This window comes from Ruditapes philippinarum, unplaced genomic scaffold (genome assembly GCF_026571515.1).
Source record: "Ruditapes philippinarum isolate M1 unplaced genomic scaffold, ASM2657151v2 ctg17035_1_1_1_1, whole genome shotgun sequence".
Lineage (NCBI taxonomy): Eukaryota > Metazoa > Mollusca > Bivalvia > Venerida > Veneridae > Ruditapes > Ruditapes philippinarum.
Window position 1 is genome coordinate 1 of NW_026858251.1, and position 18,857 is coordinate 18,857.

Sequence of the window (18,857 nt, forward strand, 5' to 3'; positions counted from 1 at the left end):
TGCAAAAAAAATAATAAAAAACTTTGGGCATATTTGCGTTTTTTTGGGGGGAATTTATGTAAAAGTTATAAAATTTTAAAAATTTTAAAAACGTGTATTTGAATATAAGATAAAACATTTTCCGAATGTAAATTTATATAAGATAAAACTTTTAACCGAATATTGATTTATATACAAAAAAAAAGAATTATTTCTAAAAAAGTTTTGTGTACTTACATAGAAAGATATTTACAACAAACAATAATGATATGACATTAATGATGATCAAAAGTACGCAAATAATAAATGTTTATATCAGTTCAGATTGTTTCAGAAATAAATTCTATCTCAATATAGAATCATGTCAGTCTGTTCGAGTATGCAATGGACATTGGCATTGTATATCCTAGTTGTTGTATTATTTGTTTTTGCTGTACAAAATCATCATTCCGGCATAGTATACGATAACTGAAAAGAACCCGAGAATCAATCCGATACATATTGTAGCAATTATCCATTTTCTTGCACAGTCTGACATCTTTTTGGCATTACCATAGTCGCCGGAGAGTTTCAGATTCCGTGTCTACAAAAGCAAAATACAATATAAGACAGGAACGTCATTTTGCTGTAAAACAAAAAACACAATATTGAGGGAAAAGCCTATACGTATAAAATACCGTACGTTGTGAGGCCTCATTTGCCGCCCCGCCTACTTGGGACCTCATCTGTCCCTTCTCGCTCTGGTTTTCATACAATCAAATAAGCGAATCACTTTCCGTTCAAAAATTGACAGAGAACTTATCTCCACATACACAAACATGCATGAGACGGCAGAAACATATATTGTACATACATACAGAAGGGTTAAAGCTGTTAACACGCAAACTCGAAAGAAAGCATGCATGTTACACGCTGTAAGAAAGAACGTTTTCACGAACGGCTTGCAAAACAAAAGAGCACGAGCACGTTGATTCGATAGACACCAAACCGAAATTCGCTAAATATCGCTCTCTTTCGAACGCTAGAACGCACGCCCAAAATAAAAAGTCGAATTTTTCAAAGCGTAAAAATTGTAAGTTTTTAAAGGCTTAAGGTTAAGCGATTTGATTAAAATGAAAGCGAGCATTTATTTCAAAAAAGGTATAAGTTTTTGAGCATTAAAATGCACTCAACCTGGCACAAAATTAAATTTTTGTCACAACCTCAACAAATGATTGTTTTTAAAATATCAGCATGCGCTAACATTAAAAAAATAATTAAGCGGGTTCGTCTTTATGCACACTTCTGAAAAATACTTTGCTTTAGTCCAGGAATCTCTTAGATAGACGTTTATTACGTCGACACCGCTTCCGACGTAAACAAAAAATAAATTGTTAGAAACTTTAGCAAACCAACAATCAAATCATCTAGTCATTTACATATTAACAAACGAAATGACATTTTTACACAAAGAGAACAAACATTGCAAAACACGGTTGGTGTTTAAATTCACCGAGGAGAACTCTTTATAAATTCTGATGACAACCGGTAGAGGACAATACCCATGTGGTATAATAATAATCTTAATCATTTTCAGGGTATCCCTAAATAAAACTCACTGGTGAGGATTAAAAAAAAAAAAAAAAAAATATTTTAAAAAAAAAAAAAAAAAATAAATGATTAAGTGGACTTCACCCTATGTGCCCACAAATCTATGCGCCAAGATATTCAGAGGGCGTCGAAAATATACAGTCTGGCCGAAAACCCCGGACCTTCAGAATACAATATGGAGGCTGTACTGACTGTGCTATTTCTCACACACACCCTCCCCCACAATGCAATTAGAGCAGAAAAAATATTTCATTAGACCAAATTTGCCTTTTAAAACCCAAAATTGGTAAGTGCAGACCTCCAAATTAAAGACGAGAGTGCACAAGATTGGACCATGGCACAAGTAAAAAAATTACCCTAATATGTTAATTTTCCCTATATTAGTGATTCATTTTGAAAAAATGCCAGATGTCAAGTCAATTTTAAAAATTTTTTTTTCATATGGGCCAAACGCAAAAATTTTGTTTTTAAAACTCTTCGATAATGACCCATCATTAAAAGTTAACAATATCAAAAACATTGATTATTTAAACTTTTTATTTACTTTTGACCCACAATTATTACCACTACCTTCCATGACTTAGTCTCACACTGAGCCTGAGGACAATTCTAGCTGTTCATAACAATTAGGTTAAAGCAATAACCTGGCATATAACAAAAGTTTCTGTAAAGCCTGTAAGGCACTTACAGGCTTTACAGAAACTTTCTTATTATTTATAAACGCCCGTCAAACGAGTCAGCTGGTGGTCCGTCTATCAGTCTGCCGATCTATTGAACGGTTGCATATGTTTTGTCCGGGGCATCAATTTTGAACACTTTATGTATATACAGTCTCTAAATTAAAGTAAGTTTGTTTTTTAGGCTGGTGAAAGTTTGAAAGAGGAAGAGTATTTGTTTCTTTATAAGAGATATATATTTAACGCTTGAACACAACTCCATTTCTATAAGAAGTAGACTATTTGAAAAAAAAAATGTCAGTGTTATACCATATACTTAAGTGTTTCATCCAAATTCAGTACAAGTGCTTATGATAATTGGATTCCTATAAGTTTCACAGATACTGAAAATTATTAATGTGATATGTATATACATGTAGATATAATGAGACTGCATATTATATGCATGTATTTACATAGTTTCAGTTTATATGATATGAAATAACTTACTCAAGTCTGAAACTTAGCTGTCAATTAAAAAAAGATATGTTTAATATTAACCGGTGTTGCTTAGAATTTTACATTTATTCATTTAAATCTGGTCAGTCAGATAAGATTTTATTATAAAAATATTATAAAGATCACCGGGACTTTAAAATTATTAAAATTAAGAGTTTTAGGGGTTTTTAAAATATCATTTATGATAAATTTAAGCCATGCTGCTTGACAACCAGACAAAAATAAAAGCAATTCAATTAGAAAAAAATCAAATACAGGTGATGAAAGTCAAATTTCACCATGCATTTGAGGGTATCCCTGGTCATGCCTCTGAATATTAATGTCTTTAATTTGACTGCCCAGTAATAGGGTTAAACCCAGTCTTAGCTGGTTACTAATTTTGTGTATTATACAGTAATGAGAATGTTGTAAAGTGTGGCGTAGCCTGTTTGTTTTGATTGTATGTCTAACTTTGGGACATCCTTGTTTGTTTTCATTATTTTATTTTCAGAACTTTTGAAATATGCCAGGTAAGACCTATCTTATATTGAGGTTAAATTAATGTCAATTATCAGGGATGGCAGGGTTCATGGTTTTATTGCACCGGGCGATTTTTCGGCAACTGCAACACACCTGTCAGCAGGTCAGATTTGAGCATTAAATGGAAGAAAAGGTCCTTTAACTTGGGTTTTGCAAAACATCAAATCTTAAAAATATCATATGCTGAATTATTATTTTGATCATTTCTGATATGTGGTAGTAAATTGTAGGCAAATGTCTTATTTATGTTATGGAGGGACACTGGTTTCGTCAATCAGTTCTCGGACAATGTCAATCCTGCTACAAACTTCTTTTAAAAAAGGTGTGTGTTTGCACTTGAATAAACTTGTAAACTAAATTTCATATTGCTTGAGTTTGTAATGGGAACACGCAGAACCAGATTATTTAGACATTTCAACACTTCGGACCATACGTAAGACTATTCAGACCATACTTTAGACATTTTGGACCTTTGTATGGGACGTATCGAAGTTTTTTTTATATGCATGTACAAAGACATTGAAAAACAACAAAGTGCTACGGGCTCCGGGGGAAATTACGACAAAACTACTTTGTCATATTTGCGAGTTTTCGAGGTGCTTAGCGAAGCAGAAGTACGACATGGCACAAATCAACCACCATAGAATTTTCTTATCTTAAACAAACAAGTCTAGCTATTTTATTTGTACAAAGATATAGAAATAATACAATGTATTAGTACAGTTTGCACTATACATTTATGAATAATGGAACTATCAATAAATGTATTGTTTTTGTAGTAAAAAATATATATAATATATATTAATATTGTATTTGTTGTCAAGAGAACGAGATAACTTGTTCAGTAAGACGGGGAGATAAAGTGTAAGTCTCCGAATAGCTCTGCGGGAAGAGCCACGGAATGGATTTTCAAGTGTCAGTGGTTAGCATCCCTGCTAGGCTGATATCGATATCAATCTGTTAATTAGAAAAAAATCAGGAAGAACTGTCTGCACATATTCCGACTAAAATAATTATCTCCCAAAACAGTGTTCGTGTACAGTCTTTGGAGAAACGTCATGGATATGTTGGTACGTATATAAACACATGTTTGCTGAATTGGCTATCACAAATGTTGCAATGAAAGAGTAATGAAATCCTTATCTTATGTAAAGAAGTATTTTAACTGTACTCATAGGTGTAAAGCACATCGAAATCCGATATTCAACATCAGGTCACAAACGTTAATGTAAACATCACAAAATTAATGTATCTATTCTTCCAAAGAGACACTGAACAACTTTAACGTCTTTAAAAAAAAAACGATATATACAAATAGATATATTTAAGATATTATTTAACTCCTCAATTGTAAGAGATGCAAAACACGGTACTTAAACTTTTTGACGAACGCAGACACATGCTAAACGTTTCGGGGGAATAAAAACGTACGCTTTCAAACGCACGACACAAACGATAAACGTTTGTACACGATGCACGCTTTAGATCGCGATTATCAAACGCACGTTGCAAGATATACGTACGCACGAACTATAAAAAACGCACGCACGAAACAAGCTATTTTAGACAAAAGAAACGTTAACCCTACGGTTCATCCGTACATACGTACGTACGCACGCACGCAAACGCACAAACACACATCCATTCATTAATCAATCAATCAATTAATCCCTTTTGTGCGCTTAACTCATTTAAGAAAGAACAGGGACCGCTAGTTCCATCAGCTGGCAAGGCGTATTTTCTCCTTGACAATCGATCAAGGCCATTACATATCATAGCCATTCGTCCCGAGTCGCTGTATTAGAAATCATGTGGGATAAAAAGTCGATGTCTTGCAGTTAAATCGGATAATACTAGTTAGCTATCCAGATAAGTCGGTTAGGTGGATTAAACGCCGGAATATGTCCAAATATGTATTAAAACTAGTGAACATACAACACAAACAACCAGGCAAACAAACGAAATGCAAACAACAAATGCGTTTCGGACACTGGCGCTTTTTTATTAATAACTTGTTGAAATACCTAAAATATCTTAAAATAAAAGAAAATTAAGAACTGCACTTACTTTGAATGCAAAATATACTGCGACTAGACCTGTTGGCCAGAACATACAGCAGACGAACAAGGCAGGTACAATATGGTTTGGAAGTGGTTTCTGAATTATGTTCATCACAGGCCCTGGTTGTGGCTGGCGCATTACCTATGTTAGAAAATATAATACTTTCGTTCTAATTTATTTGGACAATCTATATCACAAACCTAGTTTGTTATTACAATGATAGTTTCAAATACTAGTAAGGATACAAAAAATGACAATATTAGTAGTATGTTCCACATTCTAACAGTGCAAATTTCTCGATGTTTGATTGGCTTAAACAATTTGTGCCGTATAAACTGTGAGCAACCGAACTACGCACAAATAACAATGTTTGCATCAGTTAGAGGTTAATTATATGTGCATATAGTTGTATCATTGCGTTTAGTTCTTAATGTCATATATCTCGATTCTAATATAATTACTTCAAAAAATGGTTTAAAGCTTCACCACAATGATGGCTATATAACTGAATTACTTTTTATAGCGCATCGTTTGCGTACCCGTTCAGCGTCTGACGACACATTCTTTACTTGCCTTTTTCTCTTTGATGAAAACAGATTATATAGTTGCTGCGATTTATTTTATGAAACTGTCATCTGTAACAATTTACATGATAATAAATTTATAATACAAGTTGCTGGAAGAATATACAAAGGATACTGTAGGCTTTGTGACATTATAGAACCCACGGGTGTGGCCTCGGGCCATATATATCTCACTTAGGCTATGTTCCCCCGTATATGCTGCCAAGAATCTGTATAACTAATGCTCTTTCATTTCTATGTAGATGGAGATTAAAAGAACGATAACTTAATTAATTATCTATTCTTCAGGTTTTGATGGACTTTGGCCTTGGTGATATTTAAGACAATATAAAAAGGTGTATTTCTAAATCTTAGAAAAAGATGCGACTGATGAATATCTGAATAAATCCACCGAAAACGACAATATCTTATATAGGCAATGTCCATAATACACCATAGCAACATCGTGAAAATAATTGCAAAAAAAATTGTTTACCACTTCTGTATTTGTAAGTTCGGTAACGGGCTTGCATGTAAGATGTTCAGGCTCTTGCTGCGGTGATGTCATTTGGTAGGTAGATGGCACACCCAACACAAAAGAGGCATTCTTTTCAGTGTATTCATCTTCATTCTGATCATATCCTAATAACAAAGAAAACTTAAATAACTATTGTGGCTTCAAAAATAGCATTAATTAAGATTTTATTTTGAACTTTTATCATAATAAACATTATCATTAATTGAGTGCTATTTCTTATTATTCTGAAAACTTTGGTCTAGCAAAATATCAAGTCTCCAAATCATAAATTACTGAATTATTATTTATCCTATAATTTTTTATAATTTATTTTGTGTACGGTTCCTGTACTTTTTACTGTGATGAACATCCAGGGCTCTCAGACAATAGCTTGAACCCGACCAAACATGAGTAAAATTTCGTTTAAATTTGAATAAGTGTGTGCATGCATAAAATTGTATTATCTATTTTGAAGGTATTAATGATTTGTATTGTAAACAGAAAATGGCTGGCTATTTCATTTATCCCAAGATTCATATATATTTTGAGTAGCTGCTAACGTACATTATTCCTTTTGCAATTGAATTTTTATAAAAAATGGTTATAAGCCCTGTTTCATTTATAAAAATACATAATATTATTTTTAATGTTATTCTAATTTTAGTCGAAAGGTGTGGACGGTGTTCCTTTTTTAAATTTGTATTAATAAAGAAAATAATTATGCGCATGTTTTTGAAATTACCTAAAAATGTCAAAGTTAAAGGAAAGACCTGTAGATATGCAGAAAAAATTCTACAAACAATTTTCCTGCTTTTAACCTACCAGAACACATTTTCTACCCATATAACCTCTTTAATAAAAATAAAAAAATATGTCAATAAGAATACAATTTGAAAGACAGACCTGTACATATGCAGAACATTTTCTACCAAAACAGTTATTCTGCTTTAAACCTAGCAAAACACATTTTCTACCCATAAAACCTCCTTAATATCATTTATGACCCGTCCGTCTCTTTTTTATACAAAAATGTATGTATAACAGCATACGCTAAAATTCAGGTTACACGGGTAACATGCAAAACAGAAGGCTAAAAGTTACTGATCATTTCTTTTTCAACCAACTATTTTGCGGTAACATTTTGTATATGTTTGAAAAGATGTATTGGAAATCATTTAGGTCATGAAAGTCTTTAAAAAATATCAAAATAAATATCATTAAACACAATGAAAACCCAAATCCATTCAGCGCAGTTTGCATCAATTGATTAAGAAACATTAAACAGCTTTTCATTTTTTGGCCATTTTGCACAATAAAAGTATTATAAATGATTCTTGGCAATGATTCGAACAAAGCTTAAAGAAACAAAATCCTTTAGCGTCAAGTTTAAATCCCTCAGTGATGTGCCTTTAAATTACAACAAAAACACTAGCATTTTACCTACCTGCGTTTTCCAACATTTCGTTAAACACTCTGTATCAATTGTTTACGAATAAACCAATCGTTTTAAGATATAAAAAGATCCTTGCTACAATATATCCAATATGCTATATAACGATTGCAACAACACTAAAAAAGAATTATGTAAATATTTGAATAAAGATAATGTCGTGTTAAGAACTTCACAGTTAATACCCATTTGATGGCAATGTAGTTTCAATATTTCGACTACCGCTCGATTTTACAAACTGTAATTACATAGATTTCGCGAAGGGTATATTTATAATAAAAAACCTAGCGTAATAGATACTGTCCTGTGGTAATATTATAACCCCAATGTAACTTTTAAACTTCCTTCGTATTCATTTACAGTAAACTCCGCTTATAACGAACTCATTGGGACATTCAAAATATGTTCCTTAAATCCAGAGTTCCTTGTAAGCATATAGCGAATTAGTTCCTTGTATCAGGAGTTTTTATAGCGAACAGATTGACATATAACGAACTGATTGTTTACCGTTGTCCGCCATTTTGAAGAGCATTTGATTAAGAAATATTAGTCATTTATTTCTATTTTAGACACAATACCCGAGAGCGTACATTTTGGAATTTGAAAATCATTGCTATTTCAGTTTTAGTTTTACTCCCTATCTCAATTTCTCATAAAATATAAACTCTTTTCGTTTTCTTTCCATGATTGAGAATAAACAAGATTTTCGATTTGTCCTTCCTTTTATATTGAATATCTTCTATTATAATTTAAGGGTGAATTTTACTAATGTAAGATATAGATTTCTTTTCATTTAAATCAAGCGTACTTTGGAGTTTGCAATGGATCATGCTTGCAAGCATGCGTGATTATGTTGAAAACCGATTATAAATTATTATAATTATTTTACTCGAGCAAAACTATTGCAGAAAAGAAATAACAGTTTTATCTTGGTGAAAAGAGCTCATGCTAAATATATCCTAAATAGAAAACTATACAAATTCATTTTAATAGATGTATTGAAGTACATACAACAATAAACGGTACATTCGGTCGAGTTTGAATCCGTGCCAATGAAAACGAAAGTTGAAAATGCGGGATCCATTTACGGATAGCCAATATTTTGGAGTTCGTTATAAAAGTGTAATTTTCTGTACTTTTAACTAAATTGGGACTAAGAAATGAGTTCCTAATAAGCGATAATTCCCTATAACCGTGTTCGCTTTAACCATATAATTTTATATTAAATAAAGAAGGGCAAAATTCGGGCCAAAATAAATTGTTCCTCAAAACCGGAAGTTCGCTATAACCGTGTTCGCTATAAGTGAAGTTTACTGTACATAGTTAGCTAGATGTTGCATTCATTATATCGTCTGTCAATAGAATACATTACAACACTCATTTAAATATGTGACCCCCACTTTAATCCGTCCGTGAATTTTGCGAGTAGATCTATATAACTAATATTTATAAAAAGTCATAGCAGCTCTATGTAAAGGTCATTATCACTTACAAATGAGCACAGTCGGTTAAGGAATTGCCTAATATATGAGAGGGAAATATTGTGCGATCTCTGTTTCTATTGATTTATAACTACTCTTTCTTTATTTTTGCAGTATATTTTCACCGAAATGGCTGAGTGCTTGCAAGATTGTTTACACGGATATGAACCAACTTATGGAAATTTTTGTTGTGATTTACAGCATTGAAATCACTTTTATTGAGTTTAATCCGAGTGAATTTTAAACATGAATACTCAGTATAGAATTCATGTCATTAAAATGAGTATTGCCCTATTCATAATAAGTGCAAAACATATTCGAACAAATTGTGATTTCTTTTTTTTAAATCGTAGAGCTATGATTGGTGTTCTTCAATAGTGTTAGAAATAAAGATAAAACAAAACATAGACCTAAGGGGTCTCGACTTTACAAAATGTAGGATACTGAGAAATTATAAACCTGTAGTTTACCCTAAAGCTCTATAACGCTCAGTAATCGTATCCTTATTTTCATAGACAAAAGTTCATAGCTCATTAATGTTAAAACATTCTTATAAACGCAAATTACTAAGCTACTACTTATTTTGTGATAAATATCTCGTTTACAAACATCTACAACTCGAGTTTTTAAACCGATTTAAAAACCTTTACTAGTAGTGTATATTTCATCACAAATGTAAGGTTAGCCACAATCACATATTTTTTGTTAATCATTTTTACACTCAAATGCACAAACCTTTGTTACAATCTGCAACGGCGTCGTTGTAAACTGCTTTAAGAGTAATATTAGCCGTCTTAACTATAACCCATACCTTATCATTCTAACATATATATTAACATACAATGAATGTCTGCCTAACTCGGCATAAACGCTAGCATTACTTACGTTTATATTAGCCTTTCACAAACTTTAACATAATTTAAGTTGACTTCTTTCAATGTTTAGACTTTGAATTACCCCATATTTCAGAGGCATGATGGAATATTAATCCTACAAAGGAGTCAAATAACCGACAAAATTATTTTGATTTCAGATGTAATTCATTACATTTACATAATTATATTTTACTGATGTTAGAAATTAACAATCAGTTGTTCTTGGTTTAAGGAAAAAGTGACTGTATGGTTAAAGGCAGTGCCAATTAAAGTCGTTCTCAACTTAAATAGCTTGGTCATTATAGGTCCTATGCTCATTTTGGAATAACCCTGTCCTCTTCTTTTAGTGTCCGTTGTTTTTAACTTTAAGTCCCAATGTATTACGATACAAATACAAATTATCATAATGTTTTTGTACAGCACTTCGTGTTTGACCTATTATTGTCATATCAATCGGCGAAATGTAAAAGACTTAGATTAATAACTAGAGCGTTATTATGTAATCCACTATTTACATCATTCAACAAAAATAATTCTAACTCTTACAAGGATAAGGAAAACATTACGATAGACATTACTTCTCCTTGACGTAGACCAGCAGCTTATGAATAAAAGTCAGAAAGGTTTGAACGTAGTTGACACAAGATCAATTTCTGCTGAACATATCACAAACAATCCTCTATAGTTTACCTCGTATACCGAATTTATACATCTAGTCAGAGACCATTTTTAGAATCAAAACATTACATCATATATACATACATCTTCAGCTCATACATTAGGAAAAATACCCTTAATCTTAAATGCAGTAGAATAAATTATTGGAGTTTGAAATACCGGTTTTGTTAAGTTTCAGTGACTTTATATATTAAAACGTACTTTTTTATTAAAGCTGGCTGAAACTTTTTCGAAAATGATTTTATAATTATATCCTTTCATTTTCATGGATGTAAATTCGGTAATAGCGAGCTCGACGAGCTGGCCCGAAGGGCCTGCTCGCAAAAAGAGCTTTACGGTAACGCGAGTACCTGCTAAGTGATGGTTTTGAAAACTTTCGTCCAAAGTACCGAATTGGACACATCGCAACCTTTCGAATTTAAAGATAACGATAAAAACTGAGGAATTTTGACTGAAAACGGATGTCTAGACTGGTCACCCGCGCACGTCTATGGGAACCATAGTTGGACAGGGAACCAGAATAACGGAAGCTGTGTATAAAAAAATAATAATTGAAGGCGCCATTTTGTTTGAAAAATCTGATAAATAAGAACAATTTTTTGTCGAATTTTGTTGTGAAAACTATCTAGAATGAAAGAAAATGGTCTAATTAAGAAAATGAATCCGAACACCAATATCTTTTATTCAGTCGTTAACGCTGTACAGACGTTAAAAGTATTGTTTACTTGACGTCACAATGTAGCGCCAAACAGCACGTGCAAAACAAACAAATCAAGTACGCTATTTTAATGTCGCAAACGTTTTAAGTTTTACATTTATTTCACTTTAGATAATCTTTATTTCGCTTGAAAAATTATAGAGTGAAACAAAATAAACAAAGTTTTATCAACGTTTTCAAAACTCGTTATTCATTTCACGACAGGGGCGGAGCCATATTTAACACAGTACGTGTGACGTCACACGCACTTGTTACTGCATTTGAAATAAAATTGAGCGATTATTTCATACTATTTCACGTAAAAAGTGCATCGAGCTCGCTTTGAGGCTTTGCCTTTTTCATATTATTTTTAAAAATAATGCTTTTTTTAAACTAACAATATTGGTCATTATAGGTATTATGTTTATTTTGAAATAGCCAAGCCCAGCCCTCTTCCGGAATAAGACACTTTTCGTTTCCGTCGTATTAACTTTAAGTCCCATTGATTTGATCATCAAATTTATGATACAAAAGTTGTATAACACCGTAAAAATTTGCATTGCAGGATTTTTGAATACCGCTACATACGAGTATCTAGAAGCAACAGCAGTGCGCTCTAGTATTCTCAGCGCTGGATAGTAAAACAAGAGCCTGGGAAATGCAGAATGTCTAGGCTCAAAACATGCAAAAAAGGGCTATAGTTCAATCAAAAACATCAAAAGAGATATTGGCGTTGGATAATGACGTAATATGCTCTAAAATAATTGAGTGAATTTTCAACAAATTGTTAAATATTTCTGGATTTACACTTGCACGCAAATACTCAACCAATAAGTGCCGCCGACACCGACACCTAGGCGAATATAAGAGCTCTCACTGTTCTTCGAAAAAATCGAGCTTATAAAAAGATATTTTAATAAGTCAAATTTAATTATTAACAGGCGATATTCCCCTGCCTCAAACAAGACACTATAGAAATGGGCGAAACGTTGAAGTGTATTTGACTGCACAACTCAAGAGTACATGCAGTTTATGGAAAAATGATGAACATTTCCAACATATCTCCAAATAAAAACAAAAATAATAATTGGAAATAGATAAAGGTAACAAAAAGCAACGGCCACACATAGGTAAAAATTGCGTTAGGCATTCGAATAAGGAATAGAGACACTTACTTTATTTGAAATCAAAACATTATCCTATAATATTGATGTAATACATGTTTAGATGTTAAGTGTCTATTTAAATTTCGAGCTAGTTTGAAATTACATTTAATATTTTAAACACTTACAATTTAAAAGTTTGCTTGAGGAATATTTTTTGAGGTTTCGGCATTTAGAAGAGGTTAAATGTATACATACATACATAATCATTTTTAGATGATATTTAATTATGAAATCGTGGTGGTAAATATGAATCTCTATTAAAGGCAGTCTTTTTATTTTGCTTGTGATTAATGAAGAATGAAAGAAGTGCACGAAAACTCGTGCTAATTCTTTTTGAATACATTTTAAACTACGTGGAGCTTAAAGGTCATGTAAATATTTTATCGAATTATAATTTCAACAAATATATACATTAATTTCAAATAATTTATTATTAATTTATAACTATTTATTATTAAATATGTTTAAATTCATTTATCTATTCTTTACACTTAATCTTCGATTATGTCAGATAGATTTGTTGTTAACAGATGATAACTTGAACGTGTGTTTACATAACAAACATTAATGACAGTGCTAAAATATGCAAGGCAGACTGAAGTCATAAATAAAAAAGGCAAACCGACCTTAAAAGCGCAGCAGGTACGGTATGTGTCGATAATCATGATAAGGTTTTATTGCATTCGTGTATTTAAATTCCGTTTATCATTTAATGAGCAGTTTTGTTTTATATAGTTACATGCAAATGCATGAGTCCTGAAATAAAATGTGTTTTATATTTATCCATATATTGAATAATTATTCAAAAAAGTTGTACCATATAATGTCTCTGTTATTCTTAACATGTATATTGTACGTAAACATAATAAAATGTTGTGGAACAAAATATATTATGCTACTTTTGTAGGGTTTTATCCGTTTAGCAATGATTTGTGCATTGGCCATTCGTTTTTAAGGCAATTAAATACCATAGTTAATTCATACAAGCATTTTGGAAGTATTCTTTTTCAAAATTCAGACAATGGTATTTTTAGCAGATATAGGGCTTTATACATTTTAATGTAGTTTGAGTTTGGTATATTTAGATATTACAGTAAATTATAATTTCATTTGACATGTAGTTGCTTTCTTTATCAAGAGCGGAAATAAAATGAAATAAAAATAAAACAAAGAAGCAATTTATAAGAACAAAATATACTTATACATAACGGAACGTATATCAATATTTCAAAATAATGTATTTTGAGCAGCAAAAACTCGTTACATTTCGAAAAAAATGTAAGTTATCTTGCATTATACATGATAAACTCATGCCCTTATATTCAACATGGAAATCATAGTATGCTCTTAATATTAGCTAGATAAGATTATCATTTAAATAAAGATTTTTTGTTCTGAATATCTAAATATTCATTGTACAACATTAAGCTGCTTAGCAATTAATGTTTTTAAGCTCATTCACGAAAAACTACTAATCCACACTTAGTGACAATCAAATAATCAAATAATAATTTATGTCGTGCATAGAAGTATGACAATATAGACCATTTGATCTCTATTATAACAAGCATTTTGCTCAATATCTCTCAATTCGTAATTTATGGTAGGATGCCTGAAAGAAATTCGATCCTTAATGCAATACCATTGCAAAAACTACATTTCAAGCTTTGGTGAGGTTTGGTATCAAATCTAGATTAAATTCTTTACAGTTTTGAGTTTTGATTACATCTTTATTGAAAGGGTCGAACAGCAGTACAAAATTATATATAGGACGTTAACACATTTTAACTATGCACATGCTATTTAACCAATTATATACATCAGAAACTTGCAATACAAGTTTTGTGTATATATCTTATGATACAATGGATGTGCAGAAAGCGATGTCCATTTTCTGTTCAGGCAAAAGAAAGTTTTTTTTTTCTTTTTTTCTTTTTTTATAGAGATAAACCGACTAATAGCAATAAACAAAGCATTTTATTCTGCATGTATACCAAAATTATAACACAGACAGATTTGAGAAAAAATCTCAGTACTTGCTTTCTTCACGATGTTTTTTTTTAATACTAAATGTCTATGTTTAGAACAAGAAAGCTTAAACGTTTAAACTTCGTGTTTGTTTTTTTCTGCTTTATCGTTTTACTGCAGTATTGTAAATACTTAATAGGCAATTAAGTTTGCTATATTATTTAAAGATGTAACTTTATTCATCGGTGAAGTAAACGAACGTCACATGTGTACTTTTTTTTGTTGGGTAAGGTTATTTATGTCAACAACATAATGTAAAAAACCGGCTTTTAAAATAAAATATTAGTTGTCAAACTTACGTCTGCACAGTATTATCCTAAACGTACCCGTTTTCTAGTTTATATAGGCAATTTGTTTGAAGGTGTTTACGGCTGTATTCGAGATATCATTTCATCATATTCATGTTATGAAACTCGTTAACATCAACATTATAACCATCATTCTCAGCACATCATTACGTGATCATGAACATAATAGTTATCATTATAAGTATATAGCAGTCGTCATCATCAACATTCTTCGTTATGTTTCCAAAGTAAAATAAAATGGTCTGGCTTCAGATTACATGGAAAAATATTTAATCCCACAAGGTCACTGTTTATTTTATAAGACCAGATTAATTGGCAACTAAAGGTGCATTTGCAATTTAGAAGGTTAACGATTTATCTTCTTCTTTGTGGGTTATTCGTTGTGGCTGGTATATATACCTTTGACAAGTTATCTTCTTTCAAAGCATTTGTAAAGTTGTATCTGATTAGAACTGCTGAAGATCAAATCATCATCGGCACCATCATTAACATCAGTATATCATCATACCCATCATCAGTTCATATTTGTTATCAACAATTTCATCATTATCAACAACAGAACACCAGAATTATAATTATTGCTACCATCATGATTTTAATCATCATCAGTACATTATAAACATCGTCATCACAAGCGTCATCATGATCAGTTCGAAATATTAAAAACAACTAGAATTGTGTCCATAGTACACGAGTGCCCTATCACTCAACAGATTTGTCAATCTTATGTCTCTATGTCAAATATCTTTTGGCTACATGTGCCCAAGTTGAAAACTAAAAATCTTTTATTAAATAAAATACTACAAATACTGAATAAATTCACAAGAAAACCCCTAGTAGCATAAGTACAGATGCTGTTCAACATTCATGTAAACTTTCAGGCCTACAGGTCAAATACTTTTTGAGTTACGTGCAACACAAGTTGAATTTCCTCACGAAAATACCCAGATGCAATGCACATGCTGATCAACATTCCTGTAAGTTTTTATGACTCGAGGTCAAATGTTTTTTAAGTTTCGTGCGACACAAGTTGAAAATTGCAAATTGCACACGGGTGCTCCCACACTCAATCAATTTGTCAATCTTATGTATCTGGTTCATTTTTTTTGGCTACATGAGCCCAAAATCTTGTACTAAGTAAAGCGAAAATACAACAAATACTTAATAAACCCACAAGAAAGCACCAAGGTGAATAAGTTTACATGCTGACCAACATTTGTAAACTTTCAGGCCTACAGGTCAAATACTTTTGGAGTTATGTGCAACACAAGTTGAATATTGTAAAATTTTACTAAGTCAATGGCAATTACTCTAAAAATACTAAACATATCCTCACAAAATACTCAGGTGCACAACTTCACCTGTTGAGACACATTTTTGTAAGGTTTTATGACTCTAGGTCATATACCTTTTTAGTTACGTAAGAGACAAGTTGAAAATTAGAAATTTTTACTAATTCAAGGGCAATAAATCTACAAATAAAAAATATATCCACAAAAAAATACCCAGGAGCACAACTTCACATGCTGAGCAACATTCTTGTAAGTTTTCATGACTCTAGGTCAAATACTTTTTAGTTACGTGTGACACAAGTTGAAAATTTAAAAATACTAATTATATCCACATGAAAATACCCAGGTGCACATCTTCACATGCTGATCAACATTCCTGTAAGGTTTCATAACTCTAGGTCAATTAATTTTTGAGCTACGTGCGACACAAAAAGAGAACGGACGGACTGAAAGACGGACGGATGGGTGGACGAGTAAATCTAAATGCCCCGACCCCTATAGTGGGGACAAAAAAAAACAATGTAGCCTTCTTCTATAAACATTTTCATTTATTACATCATTTGACGATCATGAATGATTCAAAGACATATTTGCTCATTTTCCTATCAAATTAGATACAGATACAAAATACATTCAAGGTAATTAATTAAATGCTAGTCGAGCGTTGGTGAAAATTAACAAGTGGACAACTTCTGCACTAGATAAATCCTTCACATTAACCAGCGTCCAGTTTTCCATTGGATAATATTTCATTGCTCGACAGTTGGATACTACCTTGGATACTTAGTGGATTGCGTTTTTATCCACTGGTAACAATATGGCCGATTTATTGATGAATAAGAAACTCCAAAGAATTAGGAAGTCTCCAAAGAAGCAATTATGCATATTTTTTTATGTTTTCTTTTTTCTTTTTGGAATCAAACACAAAAAAATTATGCTCATTCCAGTACATGTTATTTAAGAACTATCCTATGCATTGTATTATATTGTTGCAAATCTATTCCTCACATTTTATCATTGAGTTATCCTTGAAATATTTTTTTGAGGGGAAAAACTATCCTTTGGGGTTTTTAAAAAGGGGTAATAATGTTTCTTTATTTTTTTATTTTTAAATGACATGGATGCAATTTTTAAAATGACCAGGGGTTTTTTGGTTTTTTGCCCTTCCCCTCTTAGTTCTACAGGAAGTCAAACTGATAACAGACAGACTTTGGCCAAAAAAAAAACCAACTCTCTACCACGTGGTAGAACTGCTACTACGATTTTAGTGCAAGTTAAAGATATCGTCAGCCTACAGTCCAAGTAGGGTTATGAATTTATTTATCTATTTGATATGTACTAGAAAAAGATGAAAAGTGTGATGTGTTTTCTTTGTCTTCGTTAGTATTTTAAAAATATTTTGATTTTATAACAGTTCATCATTGGAGCTTTATGAAATCCACAGTGCAAATGTGCAATGTACATAATAAATTGTACTCCCGCGTAATTAGAGTTATTAATAGATTTTAGTTTTTGGGAAACCGATGTGGAAGTTACTTCCAATGAATATCAAAGTTGAAAAATGTACAAATTGCCTTTTTTTGTAATTTTAATTATGGTTTCATTCAAATGAATATTTTAAATGCTTTAACGAAATTCACGTTTGTTTGTTTTTTTTTTATCGTACAAAGTTTTTACACATGTCACTTAAACATGTCAAAATATCTTAATAGCATGATATCATCTCTCAAAAATTATTAACTTACAGTGAATTTGTCTCTAATTAAATAAACTTTTACCGAATATAGATTTCTGGAATAACAGTTTTATATTTTGAAATAGTTTCTGTACTTACATAGATATTTACAACAAAAAAATAACATGAAATTAAAAAATGTGAAAAAAATGGTAACGGTATATTCACGATATAAAAGTACGCAAATCAGATCCAATGATTTCAGATATAAACTATTTCTGAATATAGAATCATGTCAGTTCTTCGAGTATGTAGTTGACGTTGACGATAGCTATTCTAGTTCTTGTGAATGTTGTTGGAATAATTCATAATTTCGGCATAGTAAACGATAACTGAAATAATGCCGAGGAAAATTCCAAGTAAAACTGTAGCAATTATCAATTTTCTTGTAAAGTCTGACATGACCTTCGTATTGCCATAGTCGCCGGAGAGCTCAAGATTCCGTGTCTACAAAAAATATCAAAATATATGAGACCGGAATTCGTTTTGCTATGAAATATATACATGATCTCTAAGAAATGATAAACATTTTAATTGTCACCTCGCTCCCAATCAAAAGGGGATATTCATAGCCTGCCATTGTAATGCTTGATCCGATGCTGAATAACGAGTACTTCTCCCTTCCCCTCGGTATGGGCACACGTCATGGAGAAGCCACTGGGGCATCGGCAGATGACTGAAGATCTGACGGCTACTTCGCATTCTCTCTTCAAATTGAGTTTTCGTTTAAGACGGAAAAACCT

The 18,857-nt window shown here is 31.7% G+C and overlaps 1 protein-coding gene across 1 annotated transcript; it reads right to left on the reverse strand.

The window, feature by feature from the left end:
* Positions 1–123: 123 nt before the first annotated feature.
* On the reverse strand, positions 124–8,112 carry LOC132752583 (proline-rich transmembrane protein 1-like). The gene is made up of 4 exons (XM_060742920.1): positions 7,849–8,112; positions 6,384–6,529; positions 5,331–5,465; positions 124–562 (listed from the first exon to the last, which is right to left on the reverse strand). Exons 1-4 carry the CDS (start codon positions 7,862–7,864, stop codon positions 398–400), a joined length of 462 nt encoding a protein of 153 aa, XP_060598903.1. The 5' UTR covers positions 7,865–8,112; the 3' UTR covers positions 124–397.
* Positions 8,113–18,857: the final 10,745 nt, after the last annotated feature.